The 20,874-nt window shown below is 43.0% G+C and overlaps 3 protein-coding genes across 9 annotated transcripts; 2 read left to right on the top strand and 1 right to left on the bottom strand.

The window, feature by feature from the left end:
* The first annotated feature begins 1,845 nt into the window (after window positions 1–1,845).
* On the top strand, window positions 1,846–14,296 carry LOC106577252 (BAR/IMD domain-containing adapter protein 2). Of its 2 annotated transcripts, none has more exons than XM_045699573.2 (15): window positions 1,846–2,372; window positions 6,192–6,322; window positions 6,510–6,585; window positions 6,806–6,892; window positions 7,442–7,503; window positions 7,645–7,716; window positions 7,858–7,995; window positions 8,536–8,688; window positions 8,832–9,008; window positions 9,220–9,874; window positions 9,995–10,199; window positions 10,356–10,421; window positions 11,017–11,272; window positions 11,361–11,401; window positions 11,545–14,296. In XM_045699573.2, the coding sequence occupies exons 2-15, from the start codon at window positions 6,275–6,277 to the stop codon at window positions 11,615–11,617; spliced, it is 2,109 nt and encodes a 702-aa protein (XP_045555529.1). In that variant the 5' UTR covers window positions 1,846–2,372; window positions 6,192–6,274; the 3' UTR covers window positions 11,618–14,296. The 2 variants fall into 2 exon arrangements, with proteins under 2 accessions (XP_045555529.1, XP_082816766.1); XM_082960640.1 differs by having other exon boundaries at window positions 1,846–2,167.
* Window positions 14,297–16,308: 2,012 nt separating this feature from the next.
* On the bottom strand, window positions 16,309–17,901 carry ndufa3 (NADH:ubiquinone oxidoreductase subunit A3). Its single transcript, NM_001141206.2, has 4 exons — window positions 17,869–17,901; window positions 17,014–17,088; window positions 16,726–16,803; window positions 16,309–16,637 (listed from the first exon to the last, which is right to left on the bottom strand). The coding sequence occupies exons 1-4, from the start codon at window positions 17,873–17,875 to the stop codon at window positions 16,546–16,548; spliced, it is 252 nt and encodes an 83-aa protein (NP_001134678.1). The 5' UTR covers window positions 17,876–17,901; the 3' UTR covers window positions 16,309–16,545.
* Window positions 17,902–17,910: 9 nt separating this feature from the next.
* On the top strand, window positions 17,911–20,874 carry tfpt (TCF3 fusion partner homolog). 6 transcript variants are annotated; one of them, XM_045696096.2, is made up of 7 exons: window positions 17,911–18,028; window positions 18,503–18,604; window positions 18,846–18,992; window positions 19,386–19,456; window positions 19,587–19,656; window positions 19,918–20,070; window positions 20,345–20,874. In XM_045696096.2, the coding sequence occupies exons 1-7, from the start codon at window positions 18,020–18,022 to the stop codon at window positions 20,417–20,419; spliced, it is 627 nt and encodes a 208-aa protein (XP_045552052.1). In that variant the 5' UTR covers window positions 17,911–18,019; the 3' UTR covers window positions 20,420–20,874. The 6 variants fall into 6 exon arrangements, with proteins under 6 accessions (XP_045552052.1, XP_045552045.1, XP_045552042.1 ...); XM_045696089.2 differs by having other exon boundaries at window positions 20,018–20,070; XM_045696086.2 differs by having other exon boundaries at window positions 17,939–18,072.

The raw sequence follows: 20,874 nt of genomic DNA on the forward strand, positions 1-20,874 counted from the left end.
CATGTTCATGTGGCTGCTGTTGAATGTAAACACAACATACAGTAAGAAACCCAGAATGAAAATGCAATAATCATGTGGAGTCCCCCCCTGCTTTGGTTTGAACATTGACCCCCCCCCCCCCCCCCCTAAATGTGGCTTTATAATAATTGACTGTTTGATCCAAAATACCTGAGATTGGCCTTAGGTGCACATTTGACACACTGGGACATTGTCCAGGAAAACAGCTCTAGGTGACCCACATCTAGCGCCACACACGGTAGACTTCCTTCAAGTTCTAAGAAAGAAGTCAGCCTCAGTAGAACGTAACACTGATGCAGCGGATGTGTGCGATCAGGATGTGACCGAGAGAGGGACAGAGGGAGACATTATAATGCCGAGCTAGTAAGAGCTAGATAGAGAGAGACATACTCAGACCCACAAAGAATTCAAAAACAAATCCAATTTTGATAAACTCCCATATCTACTGGGGTAAATACCACAGTGTTCCATCACAGCAGAAAGATTTGTGACCTGTTGAAACAAGAAAAGGTCAACCAGTGAATAACAAACACCATTGTAAATACAACCCATATTTATTTATTTTCCCTTTTGTACTTTAACTATTTGCACATCTTTACAACACTGTACTGTATATAGCCATAATATGACAAATGACATTTGAAATGTCTCCATTCCTTTGGAACCTTTTTGACTGTAATATTTACTGTTAATTTTATATTGTTTACTTCACTTTTGTTTATTATCTATTTCACTTGCTTTGGCAATGTAAACATATGTTTCCCATGCCAATAAAGCCCTTTCAACTGAATTGACTAAGAAACAGACAGAGGTAGAAAGAGCAAGAAAAGGACAGAGAGAGAGAGACTGTGAGGGACCTCGAGAGAAAGAGAGATCTAGATGAGTTATTCTGGTGTTTATTAGGCCAGTAGTGCTGCCGTCTGTCAGACTTAAAGTAGGCCTGAGGAAGTGAACAGAGACAAACCGCTTTACAGCTCAGATACAAGGTGCCAGGGCACCGGCTCACGAGACCAGGCAATCAACCACCTATACTAGCAGGCCAACACCTCCATAGAGCTAGACCTAATGACACAGAAACACAAACACAGTTTCACACCTATTCCTACTGTAGTTACCAAATGGACCAATTCATGAGCAGCTTCTGTTCTGCTTGTTGCTTTGCACTGATTATCGTCACACAACTGCCATCTGTTGGTCAGTGGTAGCTACTACAACCCACTTAAACTGACCCAAAGCTATATGTTTAACCCTAACCCTCAATCACAACCCTAACACTCCTATCACTAACCCTAATCCTAACCCATTTTGGCATAACCATAACCCTAACCCTAATCTTGGCATAATGATTCACTTTTTTTTTTACCATGGATTTCACTCAAGGAATTACCTTCTGAGGGCAGCACAGGGAAATGGGATCCCTCCCCTAGCCTTGCGTAACCCTAACTCTAACCATTATCTTGGCATAACCCTAACACTAACCTTTGCTTTAGACCGATATTCAACCCTGGCTCAACCCCTTGACATACCAAACAGATGAATCACCTGAAAAGTATTGAACGTTTTTGTAAAAACTATTTTTGCATTTTATAACGTTTTAGCCAAATATTTTTTACTCCTATTGATTTATCACTCTCACCCCAAAACATGTTTAAAGTAATTGGCTAGATGCAACATATTTAATATTATGTGAATAATAAACCAAAGGGCTACTGCCCACTTAAGAGAATGAATGGAGGGAATGTGAGAAGGGGGTTGCGGATGTAGGCCAATGATACGTGACTGCGGGGTCTGCCATCCTTGCTTTAAAAAGTTTCAAGTCATTATTCTCTCTACCGCTATTCAGCCCGGGTCCCGTTTGCTCATTGTTATTCTGCCCGAGTGAGTGAGTGAATGAGAGAGGGAGAAAGAGAGGGATAGTGAGCGAGAGAGTGAACGAGAGTGAGGACATTGTGAGAGAAAGGGAGAGTGGTAAAGAGAGACAGAGAACGGAAGAGAACGGAGGCTTCTAACCGTAGGGAGTCTGATGTAGCGGTCTGGGTTTATTCGCGGTGAATTTTCTGTCCGGGGTGTGTGCGTGAAGGCATGTTGCTAATCAGCTCAACAGTGAGTAGAGGTACAGAACGGCACCAAAAATCTGACGCCGATTTGTGTGAGTAAAAAAGGAGAGAGAGAGAGCGAGAGAGAGAGAGAGAGAGAGAGAGAGAGAGAGAGAACACAAATGCGGGGGGGAGATTGAGATTTAGTGCACTGCTGGGTGAAACAACCCCCCACTAACGAAGGGGAAAGCAATAGAACAAAAGGCAAACGGCGTTTCGGTCATCTGTTTTTTTTCTTCAACAATGAGCTCAGAAAAGGTACAATTCCACTTTGTATCAACTATTTTGCTGCTTATCTAACTTTGAATGAATTGCGCTGAGTTTTATATGTAAGCCTAGAGATCAACAGGTGTTGCTGAATGAGGCTATAGACTGGTGATACTGATTTGCTGAGAGAGTAATGTCTCTCATTTCGTCCACTTTCACATCTCGATAATTCCTTTAACTTGGTTTAGAGAAGATGTTTCGTATTTTAGTTATGTATGCCAATACGAGTCAAAGTGATAAACACAACCTTAAATCCTCCAATCTGTTTCACAGACATTTGTTTATGATATTGTTTATGATATTTTTCACCTATGATTTTTCACATCTCTGTCACACTTGTAATTGTTGCCAATACCAGTGTAATCACTTATACTGACAAGCTCTGCAGGAGTTTTCAGTTGTTGACGTTATGTAGGCCTAGTAGCTGTTTTCCAAACATCTTTGGCAACGAAATTGTATTTCAATACCTACATTACAAAAGCCATTTCAGGTCATTTGTGTTTTAGTACATTGATTATAGTTTTGCTGTGTAATTGTATATTTGGCTATGTTGTCATTGCGTATGAAAATTGGTTCCCAATTGACCAACCTGGTTTGAATAACAAGACATGAATGAACCTCTTAAATTGGACCTTGAGAATGTGCCCCAATCTGCAGATTAACGGTCAGTTTACCAAACCCCAATCCTAACCGTCAGGACATAAGAAGCATAACTGATTGTAGATCAGCGTTTATGGGGAACCAGAGGTAGTGTGTTGAGTTGGCTAGAAAGAAATCCTGGGTTTTTAATTGAACCTTTATTTAACTAGGCAAGTCAGTTAAGAACAAATTGTTATTTACAATGACAGCCTACCAGGGAACAGTGGGTTAACTGCCTTGTTCAGGGGCAGAAAGACACATTTATTTTGTTTTGTTGTTGATGTTGTATTTTACCTTGCTGGATCGAATCCCAAGCTGACAACTCTTTCGGTTACTGGCCCAATGCTCCAACCACTAGGCTACCTGACACCCCAAAAAAGGTGTTTCTGCCCGGTCAACAATAGGATATTGATCAAGGACATTCTTTATTGGATTTCTTCAGATATTGATAACAGTTCTTTGTGCACTTCTGCTTACCCAATTAGTCTTACTCCAGTTTCCTTTTCCCCTCACACAACACCTGATTTACTTACCAAAAGGCACATCTCAATAGGTGGTCCAGGTATGACATGACACAAGTGTGGTGTGGGCCTTTCCTCTTTGGTTCTCTATTGCTCCTCTAACAAGGGGGGAGGCCAATGACATCACCTCAGACCATCAGACCAACCCTTACAGGAAAAAACACATGAATTTCACATGATCACATGTGAATTGTGAAGTTAATGCGACAACATGGAAAGCAATATGTGATAACATGAAACTATACATGTGAAAACGTGATCACATTTGAAGTGTTCCAAAAACACATTTTCACATTATTTCATATGTGAAATTTCACTTGTAATCAAGATTTTACACATAACTGTACTTTTCTGTAAGGGTAACTCCTTGAATGCCATACTACTTGACATTTTCAGTTGTGTCTAAAAAAACACTATTTTGTGTGTACATTACTGTATTTATACTTGGGATATTCAACAGGAAAACGTCAAATTGCTAGAGGACGTCTTTAACATAAGCTCAGAGCCTCCTTGAACATTGGTAACAATAGTTGTACTTGCAAAAAGTCCATGGGAGGTCAGTTGTACTGTACAGAGCTGTAACCCATACATCTGTGGAATCAAATGATATCATCAGGTCTATTCAACAGCAGCCTGACCAGTCAGTGTTACCCAACACATGTCTGTCTACCCAATGACCATCCACTGACATCAACAAGTGAGCCAATGCATGACATGCTGCAGAATGCCACACACACAGGATGTTGTCTGAAAGGAGCATGTGTGAGCCTTAGTGTAGAGTGAGGTCAGATGTGTGTGTGTGTGTGTGTGTGTGTGTGTGTGTGTTGTCCCACACGAGGACCACCGTGCTGTAACACTAGAGAGAAGAGGCTTGTGTGAGAGCCACTGTACATTCATCATGGCTAGAGTACTGTAGGTTTACAGAATAGAACTTGAATGACTAGAATTATTTCTGAGATGCTCTACAATACCGTATCAGAACTATGTCTATTCTGCCCACTATTTCCACCAACACATGTAATGAAGTGTCATAAGCATGACACAAGTATTGCTTAAAGTGGTCTATATTACCCATCTTCTGATTGTGTCATGTAATAGGTTAGGCATTATAGTGGAACAGTTAGAATGGCCCGTTACTCAGTGTGCTATAGCTTGCAAGTAAGCATTTCACTGTACCGTTTAAACGGGCTGTATCCTGTGCATGGGACAAATACTTTGATTTGATTGGATTATATGTTAGAGTAACAAATGCTGTTTTTTCCAGTAGGTGCTCCACCACTGCAGACATCATGTATTATACAGTGATACCCTGGTGTATTTTGCTTAGTCATGTGATCTGTGATACATCTGGATGTCTGTTATTGCTTTTGCACTGGCCTCCCTGTGGCTCAGTTGGTAGAGCATGGTGTTTGCAACGCCAGCATGGTGTGTGTAATGCCAGGGTTGTGGGTTCGATTCCCACGGGGGGCCAGTACAAAAAAAAAAATGCATGAAATGTATGTATTCACTACTGTAAGTCGCTCTGGATAAGAGCATCTGCTAAATGACTAAAATGTAAATGAAATAAAAAAATGTAACCCCCCCATAAAACATTATTACCAAAACGTGTCTTAAAACAGCAGTCAGACCCTCCTTTGATTCCAGGCCCTGAGGTTGTATTTCCTGCTTCCATATGGATGTTAATTACACAGCACTTCTTAACTTTTGCGATTTGAGTCCACCAATGACTATCACTACCCTACATTAGGGCAAGCCAAATGTTTCTGCTATCAGTTTGTTTCAGACCATTCATAACCCCTCAGATAAGAACAATGGACTTTTCCAACACCAGGCACAAGTGTCATGGCGCTGAATAAACATTGGACCACAGAGAGAGAACCGGTGCTGAACTGACCAAGCTGTTCGGTGACAGAATTCCCCCCTGGATTAAATGGCTAAAGTCATGCTCAACTCAGCTTTTCCCCTTACAGCCCTCCTTTGTTATCCTACAGAGATTACATGAAAAATGTTGACCCATATCGGATAATGGAGCAGGACATAAAGTCAACATTTCCAGTCATTAGCTCTGGAAGGTCACCCTCTTGATGAGAAGCAGCCGGGGTTCCCAAATACTGGCTCCGGACCCACTGGTGGCCTGTGGTTTATTCCTCTTGGGTCACGGCATAGGACTGCTAGAAGTCTTGGGAATAGACTGAACACAGTCCCAAACAACTCTAAAAGATGGGTCACAGCACAAACATGTTTGGTATGCAGGGTGGTAGTTTAGGGATAAACTGTCTGGTCCTTGCCTCCTGTATGGATAATAGACCGCAGATGAAAACCCTCCATCTCACTCTGTATGGGTGAGTTTGATTTGCCAGGTCACCTCCAAACACCTTGGCCTGAATACCTCTCTTGGGTGTCTGGTTAGACCTCTCATAGAAGTTCTTTATACTTGAATTAATTGTACATTTCAGTCATTTAACAGACACTCTTAACCATTGCTCCTGTATGTTCCTATGGATCAGTGCCTTGCTCAAGGGCACATCAACAGATTCTTTACCTAGTCTGTTCTGGGATTTGAACCAGAAACCTTTTGGTTACTGACCCAACACTCTTAACCGCTAGGCTACCTGCCAACACTTGTTTCTCTCCATCTTTGTGTTTCCAGGGGACTTCAGTCTGCTGTTGTAAACGCCTAATTCCCTAAGATACAGGGGAGGAGACTACAAGACGTAAACATTCTGAAACACCATGTCTCGTTCAGACGAGGTCAACAAGATGACAGAAAACGTGTATAAGGTACAGTGTGTGTAGGTTTGTTGTCTCCAAGAGCAATGAATTAGTCTGTAGATGTAGTCAGGCGAGTGCCCTATATAACGCTTTTGTTGAAACTCAGTCTGCTAGCAGCAATGATCACAGACTGTGACTAAGTGGTAAGTTGAAGAGGAGACATGAATATTGTCTCTTGTTGTCATGTGTGTTGTAGGGGATTCTGGACCAGTTCAACCCCAGTCTGAAGAACTTTGTGACCATGGGGAAACACTATGAGAAAGCCCTGACCGGTGAGAGAGTGGTGTGCACACAGTATACTGTGTAATGTGTGGTGTAGTATATCTAGTGGCGTTGGGTGGGCATGTTGGTAGGGCATGTTTGTTTGGACATTTTAATGATGTCTCTCTGGTTTCTGGCATAGAAGCTGCATTCCACCCAGGCCCAATCCTAAAGCCCATTTAGAGAGTCTTTGTTACATGGTGCCCCTCACTGAAGGTGTTTTCCTCTCAGGAGTGACGGTAGCAGCCAAGGGATACTTTGATGGTCTGGTCAAACTGGGAGAACTGGCCAGCGACAGCCAAGGGTCCAAAGAACTGGGTGAGTGACTGGGTGGGTGTATGAGAGAGAGAGAGACCGGTGGGTGGGGTGAGAGTCCCTTAGTGTTTATGGGAGAAGAAGCGAGCTAGAGAGTGGAGGAACAAGAGAAAGTAGGGAGTGAGGGAGGGAGCTGAGAGAGAGCGAGCATGAGGGAACTGAGGGACAGAGTGGGTTGATTGTTGAGAGATTAACAACACCACATGATCTCATTGTAATGCTGCAAACAGTCGGGAAGGGGGGAGGGAGGGAGAAATGCCAGACACCACAAACTACTGTGCTGTGGGAGAGAGACACACACAGCCTTTACCTCATTGGCAGACTCACAGCTGACATCATAGGCTGAGAAGTTGAGAGATACAATCATTCAGTCAGTTAACAGCTCCAGGTGAGATAAGATAATACTTTATTGATCCGACACCTCAGACACAATATTGCACATACCGACGATGTGAAGTCACAACAAGTGTTTTTTTCCCAGCCCTTTTATCCCGCTCTGTATCCCTGTGTTGATGACGTATTCTCTATCCTGTGTCTTCTTGGGGATTCCAGGAGACACGTTATTCCAGATGGCCGAGGTGCACAGGCAGATTCAGGTTCAACTGGAGGACGTGGTGAGTGTTTACCGTGTGTGTGTGTGTGTGTGTGTGTGTGTGTGTGTGTGTGTGTGTGTGTGTGTGTGTGTGTGTGTGGTGATATGATTGATTGTTAAATATTGTGATGCTGTATGAATGATGGTGGAATATGATCTACAGTTGAAGCTGTTCCATTCTGAGCTGCTGTCCCAGTTGGAGCAAAAGCTGGAGTTGGACATTAAATATCTTACCGTGAGTTTATCTATGCATTTTCCTTTAACATATTTCCTTCTCTCTACAGCGCAACCACTTTTCTGACTAACTATTTTTCTATCTGTTGCTCTGTTTCTCTCTCAATCGGATTTTCTCGCTCCCGTTCTCTCTCGATCTCAGGCCACGTTGAAGAAATATCAGAGTGAGCGCAAGTCGAAGTCGGAATCTATCGAGCGCTGCCAATCACAGCTCAAGAAGCTGCGCAGGAAGAGCCAGGGCAGTCGCCACCCCAACAAGTACGGAGATAGGGAGATGCAGGTAACTGGCATCCAACAACACCATTTTGTGTCAGTAGTGCTTAGTGTGTAAGGTTTCAACAATGCATTTGTGCATTGGTGAAACACTTACAGTGGTGTTTTGACACTTGAGATTTGTGTGATTTTCTTGGAAACACCACCAGACTAAAGCATCTTACTCAGCATTACAAGGCACAGTCAAGTGTTTGTGTGTGTGTATGTACAGTCTGTGTGTGCGGAAGTATGGATGAGATTAAACAGCAATCTGGCTCAGCTGATTTGGCTTCCAGTCCTTACTGAAGTAAAAGAGGGGGATAGGGAAGAGAAAGAGGAGAAATCTTAGGAATGAGAAAACAGGAAATAAGAAGGGGTGGACAATGGAAGAAAAGGTTAAGGAAGGTGAGGGATAATATTTTGTGATTAGGATTTAGTTTCATGTCCTTTTGGTCCCTCCGATGGGCCTCTCTCCCTACAGTGTATTATAAAGGTCACATATCTCCTACTCCGCTGCCTCTGTTATTCTGCATTTGTTTCTATGTGTGTGTTTACTAACCTCTGTCAGTATGTGGAGCTAATGAGTCGTCGTCAGGCTGAGCTGGACACGCTGGTTGCTGTGGGTTACCGCTCGGCGCTGACGGAGGAGAGGAGACGATACTGCTTCCTGGTGGACCGCCAGTGTTCCGTCACCAAGCTGCTCATCAACTACCACTGCAAGGTACACCACACACACACACACACACCACACACACACACACACACACACACACACACACACACACACACACACACACACACACACACACTGTCCCTGACCCCCATCCAACTGCCAACCTGCCTCTCCTTCCTCCCTGTGTCCAGGTGAGAGAGCTCCTGTCACAGAAGCTGTCCTCATGGCAACAGTCATGCTCCCAGCCAACCAGACTACCTGAACGGGCGCTCAACCTGCTGCGTCACACCGCTCCTCAGGGCTCTGGGGCATCTGGGATAGCTGAGCTCCTCCGACACGCCAAACTGGGCGCTGCACAGCCAGAACAGGTGAGGGCAAGGGGTTTCAGTTCATTAGTAGGAATTCACAGACAAATGTCTGAATTCCATGTACTTCAGAAGATAAAGTGAAATTATTATAAGATTAGGCTATTCTGTTATTTAGACAGCATTCAGATGGTTTTCAGTCATTTAGCAAAATTCCATTGTTTCTTCTCATCTCTCTGTCTTATCTCTCTCTCTTACCATTTCTCTCTTTCAGAGGCTGTCAGTACAGGAGGTGCCTCCCTTGTTGAATGGTGGCTCCCAGCAGCAGAGACCCATCCCCTCTTCTTCCCAGAGTGACATCCCCCCTCCCCAAAACTCCTCCGGACCCCAGACGTTCCGCTCCCTCGCTGCCACTGGAGGGGCTATTGGAGAGAGTGGGGCAGGCTCCCCTCAGCAGACCAGCACGCCTATTAGTGCCTCAGCTAGCTCCAATGCTAACAACAACACAAGTGCTAATGCTATCACTACTGCTAACACTCCCACCACTTCATCCACCTCCTCCACGGTTGGCTCCATCCAAGCCCAGCAGACCTCTCTTCTCCTGGCCACCAGCACCTCCAGCCTTTCTCCTAGTCTGATCCCCTCCACTGTGCTTTCTCTCAGCCAGGGCTCCCCATCCTACTCCTCCCTACAGGGCCTGGCCCTGCCGCTGTCCCTCAGTGCCCCTCACAGTCCTCCACTACCCCACAGTGCACCTCTCTCCAGAGCCATAACCCCCTCGCTGCACCACCAGGGAGTGCTAGGAGGAGGGAACACACCATTGCTGTCCCATAATCCCATGCTGATGAAGGCAGCGGAGATGTACGGAACGTCTACACTGCCATTGCCTAGGAGACCAGTCAGCGAGGCCCGGGTGGGAGGGTTTATGGGTAGGTTTTGATACCCCACCTTCACTTTTTATTTGCCATCTTGTCCATTTCTTTCCCAATGTGATGTCTATTTAATTCATTTCACATTCCCTCTCTCCTCTGTCCCTCTCTATCTTCCAGGTTCCACTCTGCCCAGAGACAGAGTTCTCCCTCTCTCCAGCCCGTCTCGTGTGGAAGCCATATTTGCCCACGCTCCTGGGGGTTCAGAGGGCAGTGGAGTGGGCGGGGCCTGCTTACTTCACTTCCTGCCAGGCGACGCTCTCAGCCTCCTCATCTCTGAGCCCAGAGACGGGTGGCACTATGGCCAGAATGAACGGACGGGACGGTAAGAGTTAGAACCCACCATTCAGCTGTACAAAAGCCTACAATTCTTCAAACACCAACTGAGGACTGTTCTGGAATTACATCTTCAGGCAATCCATGGGTTTTCTAGGTTATATACGGATAATACCAAAACAATTCCTCCCTCTCTCCCTTACAGGAAAGGCTGGTTCCCTTTCTCCTTCACTCAGCCTTACCCCAACACCTTGGATTCCCTCGACAGCAGGTCTGTCACCATAGAAACAAGGAACTGTTATGATATTGTCATTTCATTCCTCAAAATGTTATTGTCTTAAATGGAAGTCAACTTTGTAGGGTTATGATTAAATCTTGACACTGTAACTCTAGAAATCCTTCCGCTATGCTCTCCACCCTTCCCTGTATTGACTCTGATCTAACAGCCTAGCTGCAGCGTTGTCAACATTATTGTCTGTCAGTATGATAGCGATGTCTACAAACTGGCAGTGATGATTTTGGCTTATTCACAGGAAGCTGAGAGAGATCACTGACACTTTGACACAGATATGTTTTTAAATTTTGATGTGTCCATGCCAAGCAAAGAGACCGGGCCTTTAGAGAGGAATAAAAATGAATGACCCTCATTATTTCCATCTGCCTAAGCTCTGTCCTAATCTTCTACCACCTCGTAGGTCCCCTTTGCTCTCCAAGATCAACAGTACAGTTGATGAGTTAGCGTGACCACTTTCCTCCATTTATCCTCAGTCTGAAATGTCAGAACAATATGCCTGCTATTGTCATTAAGGATATTGAGTTGAGCAAGACACTTGAAAATGAACCATTTACCACTGGTTTCTCTCCAGCTCCCCGCTCCTCTCTAAGGTCAACAGTACCAGTACGGGTCAGTTAGACAAGCTGGTCTCTCCTGGCCTGCCTGCCCTGACCCCTGAGTCCGAGGAGGAGCGCTCATTCCCCCCTCAGAGGGTCAGCACCTTCCGCCCGCGCCCATACAGCATGGCCGACTCCAACCAGGTCAGCCTGAGGCAGAAGGTCAGAGGTGAAGGGGTAGAGTGGGCAGGGCCCCCTGACCGACCGGCTCTGTCAATGCTGATGCAAGAGGTATAGATGGCTTATAATGACAGAATATAATGTAGATATGATATGTAATGGGTTAATAACACTAGGATCTTCATCACTTTTACTACAGCTCTCCTCAGACTTCACCTCTCCTCCACCCTCCCCAACCTGGTAAATGCATTCATTATATTATTTAAACAGTAGACATACTGCATTGCAGTAGTCACCAACCCTGGCCCACTTTAGATAGATGACTGTCGATAAACGTGTCTAAGCTTCTGTCATGCCTGATATGCACATTGTCTCCCTGGCAGGACCAACCCATTTGCCCATGTCCGGCTCAGAAAAACGGTGACCAACGATCGCTCTGCACCCATCATCGAATAGGACATGGTCTCCTTGAACAGACAACCAATGGAGAGGTGTTAATAGGAAACATTCATGTGTTTTGAATTTGTTCTCAGAGTCCAGTAACTGTGTTGGTTGAGTTCTCAACTGTTGAGCCTTAAGAGAAAGCCTTAAGTAAACCTTTCTGTTCATGTTGGTTATTTACAAGTGCTTATTAGATGTGTATTAATCAGGCCTAAGTCAAACTACAGACACTTATGTGGTGTTATTTTGAAGATAGAAGAATCAAAGCTGAAATTTGAGTGACATAACAGTGATTGTCAAAGACCCTTTGGACAAAATGAGATCTTGAATAAAAATCCACCATAGTATTTGAGAATTATAGAGTAAAAAGATGAGTGTGGGAGTTGGAATTTAAAAAGCTCTGTGATGTTAGTAAAAACACAAACAGATGACGGCCATTTTGTCGGCATGTCCAACATTAACATTTGAGCCCTGGGCATTACTGATAATTTTATAATGTTATTTTCATTTTACAACACTTTTCTAGAAGTAACCTTGGTAGAAAATGTTTATTATGTTTTTTTGTCTGACTGGTTCCTGGTAGCAGCCTGTAGTCGGGTAATAGTTGAATGAATTATATCATACTTTACTTGTACCATTAGGAATTGTCTTAAAGGACAGGCTCCTCTTTTATCAGTATTTTCATTGAGGAGGATTTTTGAGAAGAGTTATGCAGAGATATGTGTGTATGAGCCATGTTGAAGAATTGTCTTTTTTTTCCCATTGTTGGGATTCAATAAGAGTATGTTTAAACACATTGTTAGCTAGGCAGATGTATTTTCACGATAGATGCAGACCTACCAATCACTTGTTGATTTATCACATTTGTACAACTTCATTTACATGTTCTCTGTATGGAGATTTAAAGAAAAGTGTATTGATGTTGCTTACTGATGTCATCAGCACAATGCTGGGTAGGAAATAGTTCAAGTTTAAACACCAATATTTTTTTAATAATAATTTGTTTTAATGTGCGGTAGGATTTGTATAAGGAATTATATTTTTAAGATCAACTGATCAATTTACAAAGGCAATTGATATGTTATACACAGAAATATGTTGCATTGCAAAGCTATTGCTGCTAGTTTATGATGTGTAGATTGTATTGAACGTTTACCTTCAAGAGTCTCTGTTATCTACAGAAACGTATTAATAGAAGTAAGAAGGAGCAACCGTACAGATGTAGGATCTTTATTTGATCACTCTTTTGTTGGTGAGAATGTTCCTGCATAGCAGGAAATGCAAACTTGTAGTGTATTTTAGTTTTAAAAAGGCTTCTAAAGTGTGTCTATCAACCCCTACAAAAAATTATTAATTCACATTTCTTGTTGCTGCAGGATTATTTTCCTGCAACTGGCTAAAATTAAGATCTTACATCTGTAACAATGCATCCCTGTGGGGTGAACTGTACTTCTATTTGTATTGGACATGTAGAAGAGGAAAGAAACAGTGGAGGGTTTGGAGGATGGCTTTTCCTGGACAGTAGGTTTGAGAAATTGGCATTGTGTTGAGGGATAAAAGTATAAGAAAAGAGATGGATTCAGCTCGTTTGTTTTTACTAGTGTCTTCTCGATTGATTTTGAATTCGACTCCAACAGATTGTTCACATCTAGCAGATTTTAGCTGCACGTTTACCAATTGCAAACCGTACAGAACCGTATTTAAAGGGCGAAGACTGATTGTGTTTATGAAGTCTAACTTTGAAAGTGTTGAAAGTATTTGGAAAGTGGAACAGTGTGTGAGCAAGTGTCAATGGTAAACTAGATGTAGAAAGTAGTATTTTTCTTTCACTTTCTCCATGTCTGGCATCTCTCTAGTCTGGTATCTCTCTAGTCTGGTATCTCTCTAGTCTGGTATCTCTCTAGTCTGGTATCTCGCTAGTGTCTCTGTCATCTACAAAACTGCAGTTGAGAGATTCAGGGTGGAAATATGTGGCTGGGTAAATTGAGTTTCTCTGTATGATCTTTATTCTGATTTCCGGCCCTTACAGTGTATAGTTCCTTCTCTCCTCATGTTTCTGTATCGTATTAAGTTGCATCTCTAACCTAGCCTGTGAAATGATTGACTTTGTTGCTATGGTAATTCTAACACCCAATAAATAACATTGCTGTTGATTTAAATACTTAGTATAGTGAAATCACATAGTTGAAGTTTACTTATGTTTGTACAAATTGCAACAAAAAAAACAACATTTTTTTTATCTTGTTTAACTTTGTTTTTCCTTAACCTTGCACCTTTTCTTTTCACCGTCCTAACCTTCTTCAAAATATGACCTTTCAATGTCAATCTAGCTGTATGAGAATGGGATCCAGTTGTAAAAGTCAAAAGAAAAATGATGCCTTGGTGACTATTCAGGATCTTCTATTCAGGATGCCTCTGTTAGTAAGATTGTCTTAAATACGTGTTTAAGAACGAAACAATTGCCTCTGCCCCTACTTTTATTTCGGTCTTTTAATTTGTTTTGTTATAATATTTTTTTGTTACTTCGTCTGTAGCTTTTTTTCTCTTTAAAACAGCATTGCCTTTCCGAGTCACACAACAATCATGGTCACAGTATAAAACCTTGGATACACACACATTCCTGATACATTCCTGATACCACTGTTATTGTATTTCTTTCCAATGAAAACTTCAATAAACATGTTAATCACTATACCCAGTGTTCATCTTCACATTGAACAACCAAACCATTTTGTAGGTATTTGATTAGTAGAATTAAGTGGCCACAAATCCCTTATACTCCTTAATCCATAAGACCCTATGCACATAATCAGTACAGTTTTACTGTAGGCAATAGTTTCAGTAGTCTTTTTTTGATTTTACAGTATCCAATTGGTAGTTATTCTTGTCCCATCGCTGCAACTCCTGTATGGACTCCGAAACACAACCCAGCCGCACTGTTTCTTGACACAATTGCCTGCTTAACCAGCCGCACCAATGTGTCGGAGGAAACACTGCACCATGCATTGTGCCTGGCCTGCCACAGGAGTCGCTAGAGCACAATGGGACAAGAACATCTCTGCCGGCCAAACCTTCCCCTAGCCCGGACGACACTGGGCCAATTGTGCGCCACCCCATGGGTCTCCCGGTCACGGCCGGCTGCGACAGAGCCTGGACTCGAACCAGGATCTCTAGTGGCACAGCTAGGCAGCTAGACCACTGCGCCACTCGGGAGGCCCCAGTAGTCTATGTTCTTGATGATAAAGCATTCTGATGCCCTGATTATGTTTTTATGTGTAAAAGCACATTTCCACATTGCATGGACAATAACATTTTTCTAATGTAATCTATTTCATGTATTTTATAAACAAATGTAATTCTTAAGTGTGGCCATATATGTGGCTGGTGGGGAAACACAGAAAGTCAGATGTACGAAGAGCCTCCAGCACCTCCTCTGAGATAAGGGTGCGGGCTGGACTGCTGAACATCCCAGCCTCCTGGAACTCTCTGGACCAGCCAGGGGCCCCCAAGGAGGTGACCTGCTGGATGGGGTCGAGTCTGGGTTCCAGCCTTTAGATGAGTCCTTGTCATGGGAGCTGAAGGGGTCTTGAGGGAAGTCTCCTGAAATACAGTGTAGCATCTTGACTGTTTCTCATGCTGTTCAAAACTCAAAGATTGCTGTAATTCCGTAACTAAAAACTAGCTGGATCGGCATTCAAACTTCTTTCATCACACCAGTTAACTGTCTCTATCAGGATGTAATAGGTAGTCAGATACTGTATTCCAGTTCCAGGCACCAGAGTTGCACCACTTCTGTTCCAGCCCAACACACCTGATTCAGCTACTCAACTAAACATTTACAGCCATTGATTAGCTGAATCTGGTGTATTAGTGCTGGGCTAGAATAAAATGTGCAACACTTAGAAACACTGAGCTATAAGCCAGCTGAGATAAAGCTTCTCCAGCCAGCAGCATGCCTCATCTGTACTGAGTGACCGTCTTCCTCCACAGGTGAAGATGACCACTCGAATGAACTCTCAACCACACAGTGGCACTCTATATGTTTTTCTGTCTATCGTCTGCAGCCCAGCCACCAGCAGATACACACTAGTACCACTGCTTTCCACATCATATCCCAGGAGAAAAAATAACAAGTGATTGTAGATTCTAGATTTGGACCAGGTGTTAATTTCAAGCTCTCTCTGTGTTGCCAAGAGTTATGTGAGTTCCTCAGTGACATGAGGTTGGTTAATAAAGTGGTCCTCAGCCCCGTGAGGAAGAGGTGTAACCTGAACACAGACAGAGACACCCCCAGGAGACCCATAGATAAGAGAGAGCAGAGAGCTTTATGGACACAAAGCACGGACCAACGGTGCCATAATTAACCAATACTTCCCAAACGGGATGATATCAGAGGGCTTTGTAATCAGATTCTTTAAAAAAAAAATACATTTTCTGGATGTCAAAGCCACATTTAAAATTCTAATTTCCCACCCCTTTTTTGTGATCATCCATCATCTCAAATCCACTTGACTGCCAGACATTTCTTGTGTAATGTCTGAAGTGTGTGTAGGGCTAGTCGCTTGTAGTTCTAAAGTCTGTTGCCAATTGTATAAAAGTACAAAATAGGTTAATGCAGTATACATTGTATATTAATAGGTTTCCTAACATTAATTTCTGAATTGAATCAAGGGTGTATTAATCCAATGAAGTTCTGAATACCTTTTGAATAAGTCATTTTATTAAAAAGGAAATATGTGTTGTTTCACAATACAATACACATGCTACAATATTCATAAAAATGGCCAAATCATACTGACAACAAATAACATCCCAACAGAATCCAAGAGCAAAGTTGGTGGTATTAAATAGATCATCTTTATTGAGGGCCATCTACTGAGAAGCAGACACAGAGAGACAGGAACAACGGGCTGTGGTCTGTACAGGGAAGGGAATGTGGACGTTTACAGGCTTTTAATCCAGTCCAGGTTTGGTCCTTTAGGGTCACAAGGGTGGCTGGGGACATCGTCCATCTTGCCATTGTTTCGCATAGGGACTGGGGAGAGAGGAAAAAGGTTTTGTTTATGCCACCAACTGTCTAGGGCCAGACTTAATGATTTGCTCATAATGGTTTAATGGCTTACCTGGGTAGTTGTATGGCACAGCTGCATTCATCATGCCTGAGTACTTTGTTAAGGGACTCACTAATGGAACAGTAACGGCTGGGAAGAAATACATGAAATATCAATGATATGTTACACCAAGTGAACACACAACTCAATTCAGGGAGGGCTGAAGGGCAGTGCACACAAGTTTATTTTATGTGTATCATGTAATGTCAGAATCCATAAGGTGTAACTACAGTTGAATTTAGCATATTGTAAGATATGAGCATTACAACCTGTGATGTATACTTTGAGAGATGTACTGACCGAGAAGTCCAATTGCGCAGGCGGCCAATACCACCGGCTCCTTATTCCACGCATTCTTCAGGAAAGCTCCAATTCCTGCCAGGAGAAGCAAACAGACATTTAAGTTACAGCGGCACAAATGCACACTGTGTTATGCATGATCTATGATCCAGTGATTGATGAATGTATTAAGGATATAGCTAGGTACAAATAGCTAGCTGGGCTTATATGACTTGAAACTACATGTCATATGCCCATTTGTTTTAGTCTATACAGTATTGTAAACATGACAGCATTGGGCAGATAAATACTGAAGATGAAGCTAGAAGATCAACCCTATCCAACTGCTCTGTTTACACCAGGGTAAGCAGGACACAGCGTTTTGGAACGTTCGGATAGAAATACGCTATGTACAACAAACATGCCTCTCTGACATGTAGAATAAGAATCACATCAGCTCTAATTAATAAGATTTCTATCTGCAAAGTTCGACAACTGAACGTGGCCCAGGTTTACACTCAGCTCAGTCAGAAGAGAGCAGTGGACTGTGGAATGCAAGCGATTCAGATTGGTGATATTTAATGATCAAACTACTACATTTTGATTTGAGCTTTGACCTAAAAAAGGTTAGGTAAAGAATGAAGTGGAGACGTGACATGCAGCTAAAACAAATCGACTAACACTATGTTGGTCCAAGGTCACATTATTCGTTTGGCATGGTAAATTAAAATATGCATACAAAATTAGAGTTGAATACAATATTTAGTTACAATTAATCATACACTAGCATTATCAGAACACCAGTGTTTGCTTGACAGAGGAATCAAGCATAAAACGAGACAACTAGCTAGCTTGCTAATAGCAAAGTTCACCCACCTGCCATGTTGCTCTTTGTAGTTTTGCTGGGCTGGGGAACATGGGAACGGTAGTCTACATAATGTCGTATAATTATTGCGCCAGTTGCAACAACACAAAAAGGTTGTTTGACAGCGTGAAATCTGCGGTGATGCATTGAGCGCTGCAGTCAATGGATCGGGTAAACATATGTTTAAAGTGTCGTCAGACCATCCAGATACAGTAGTGAGTCGTAAATCTTCAAAAATGCTGCGCATGTTAGATGCTTTTCAGTAACATCGTTAGCAAGTAAGGCTAATATTAGCTAGTCGAATGTGTTGTCATCTCGGTTTAATCGTTTTCAAGAAAAGCTCACGTTAACGAGTTGTGATTTCGTTAACCAAATCAAACTTAAGTCACCTAAATGTAGTTTTATTTGGGGTTGAGGAAGGTGTAGCTGATTAGCTAATGCTGTCTGCAAGCAAATAGTTATTATGGTAACTTGCTATAACATGCCTAAAGATTAACCCCACATAGGACGAGGCGTCCTTTGGTGTAGGGCTAAAGAAAATGTGTTGTCAGGTCGAGTCAAATGAAGTGTAGATTCGTGACACCGTCTAGGACGTCATTTATGAGGGGGTGAACGATCTTATTCCTCCTTCCACCCCTCACTCAGATGATGGAGGATTTCTCCGGCCTGGCCCTGCCGCCTCTCTTTGGGGGCCACATCCTGGAAGCAGAGCTGGAGCCAGGTGGGGTGGAACTGGGCCCAGGGGAGGTAAGTAAGAGTTCTAAGTCTGACTATTATGATTCCAGTGGCTCGGTTGGAAATGGAATATGGTGCTAGAGCCGAGGTATTCAACTCTTACTCAACGAGGTCCAGAACCTGCTGGTTTTCTGTTCTACCTGTTAATGAATTGCACACCCCAGGCGTCCCAGGTCTAAATCAGTCTCTGCTTAGAGGGGAATGATGAAAGAAACAAAAATGGTGTGTGCTAAATGACAGTTTTTATCGTTAGGTAGAGCTTGGCCCTGGGGTCAGCGAGTTGCTAGAGGGCAGAGGTCAAGGGTCAGGAACAAGGCCAGAGCAGCAGCAGAAGGAGAGGAGAGAATTGGAGAAGAGGAAGTACCTGGCTTTGATCAAGAGGTGTAAGGAGATCGAACAGGTGAGTGACTGTGGGGAATCATTTGTGTGTGTGATTGTACGACCCTGCCAAGTGTGGATTTTTATTGCGAGTTTACTATCGTATCTTCAGGTAGTGCTCTATTTAAGAACCAAGTTATATGGATGAGCATCTGTGAACATATAGTTTGCTGTTGGTAATGCCAGTGCACACATGTAGCATAAAGAAATGCATGATAATGAATCCTTTCTAGGGTTGCAAAATGTTCTACACATTTTCTGGTTTTCCAGAAATCCTGGTTGGAGGTTTCTGGATTTCCTACTTATTCCCTCCTGATTCCGGGAATCCACAAAGCAGGATTTTGGGCAAACCAGGGCATTTATTGACCGTTCCAGGAATTTTGCATCCCTAATCCTTTCACAATTTTCTCTGCAGGTGAATGAGAAGATCCTTGGTCGCCTTCACCAGGTACAAAGACTAACACGTCGCATGAAGAAAGAGAGAAGGTAAAAAAGGACTGAAGCTCTGTCTGTCCTTTCATTGGTTCATGTCTTTTTCAGTCTATGGTCTATTGGCCTCTCCATCGTAAATACAGGCTAGCTCAACTACAACAGCAACTGAACTTTCCTACTGTAGGTTCCTAATGAAGACCCTCGACGCCCATGGAGATGACTATAGAAATGCACAGCTCACCATATCGCTTGAGGTGAGAATGAGATTTTCAAAAAGTAAAAAGGTGTTTATTTAATAATAAACCAGCAAAGTTCCATGATATACAGTTATAGTATATTGAAATGTAACTAAGATTCATTATGCAATCTTTCACCATTAACTTTGATGGTGATGCAGAAGATGTCAAGTGGACGGTTTTCTGTTGGCATGAAACTGGAGAACTCTTCTGAAACTGAGTTTTCCCCCCACATACTATATATATATCTTTATACTAAAAGCAACACTGTTGTTTCAGGAAGAGTCTGGTGCCCATTTAGACATCGGCCCAGGAGCAGAAGATGATAGGCTGAATGACCTTCCTAGCTCCTCCCCCCCTGTCCCTTTCCAATCCACAGTGGGATCCAAGAAGAAGAGGTATCGAGTTCCAAAACAGGAGAAAGACCCACAGGTGTGTGAGACGCACTCAGAAACCTTGAGTGTGAAATGAACGTGCACACCCAAACTAAATGAATGAACAAAGACTGTAGTGGTGAAATGTTTGCGACTATGTGCAGAGAAATGTGACAGCTTTTCCTTTACACTGACAGTGCATTGCGTATTCTATTCTGTGCATATGGAACAGATTGCACTGCAGCGTTCTCCAGTCTGGCAGACAACAGATCTGTCAGTCTGTTTCCCTACAATGGTTCTGTTGTTAACATCATCTTCACTCCTCTCCACAGACTGAAGCAGACATCTCCATGTTGGCAGAGACGCAGTTCAGTGACTTTCCCAGCCCAACCGCTTTGTCTCACTGACCAGGGGAATGGCCGGCTGCTAGTGGGAGGAGAAATGAAGCAGCATTCTGTTGCTTGGACTCCCACTTCCCCAGACGTGATGTCACTGAAACAGATACAGCCAGGTCTCTTTGGGATGTTCTGAAAGTTGTATTGGGCTTGAGTCCTGAAACGATGGAATAGGATGAAGCTACACCCGATCTAAGGTTCTACTATGCGGATGCTGTCTACAGAACCTTGCAGATAGAAATGAAAACGTAGTGGATATGATTATCATTTATGCACAACTATGATCTGTGGAAATGGCTGAAGGTCTTGACCATGGTAATCCACCCATTCTGCTCGAGTAGAGAATGCGTGGTCTTGACAGTACATGTATTGATGTGAATCTTTTATCAGGATACTCTGAACATGTTTTATGATTGTTTGTCGACCTGATGCTTACTAAATGTTCCGTATAAAATGTTTATTCAGAA

Source organism: Salmo salar, chromosome 02, assembly GCF_965601325.2.
Source record: "Salmo salar chromosome 02, fSalSal1, whole genome shotgun sequence".
Classification (NCBI taxonomy): domain Eukaryota; kingdom Metazoa; phylum Chordata; class Actinopteri; order Salmoniformes; family Salmonidae; genus Salmo; species Salmo salar.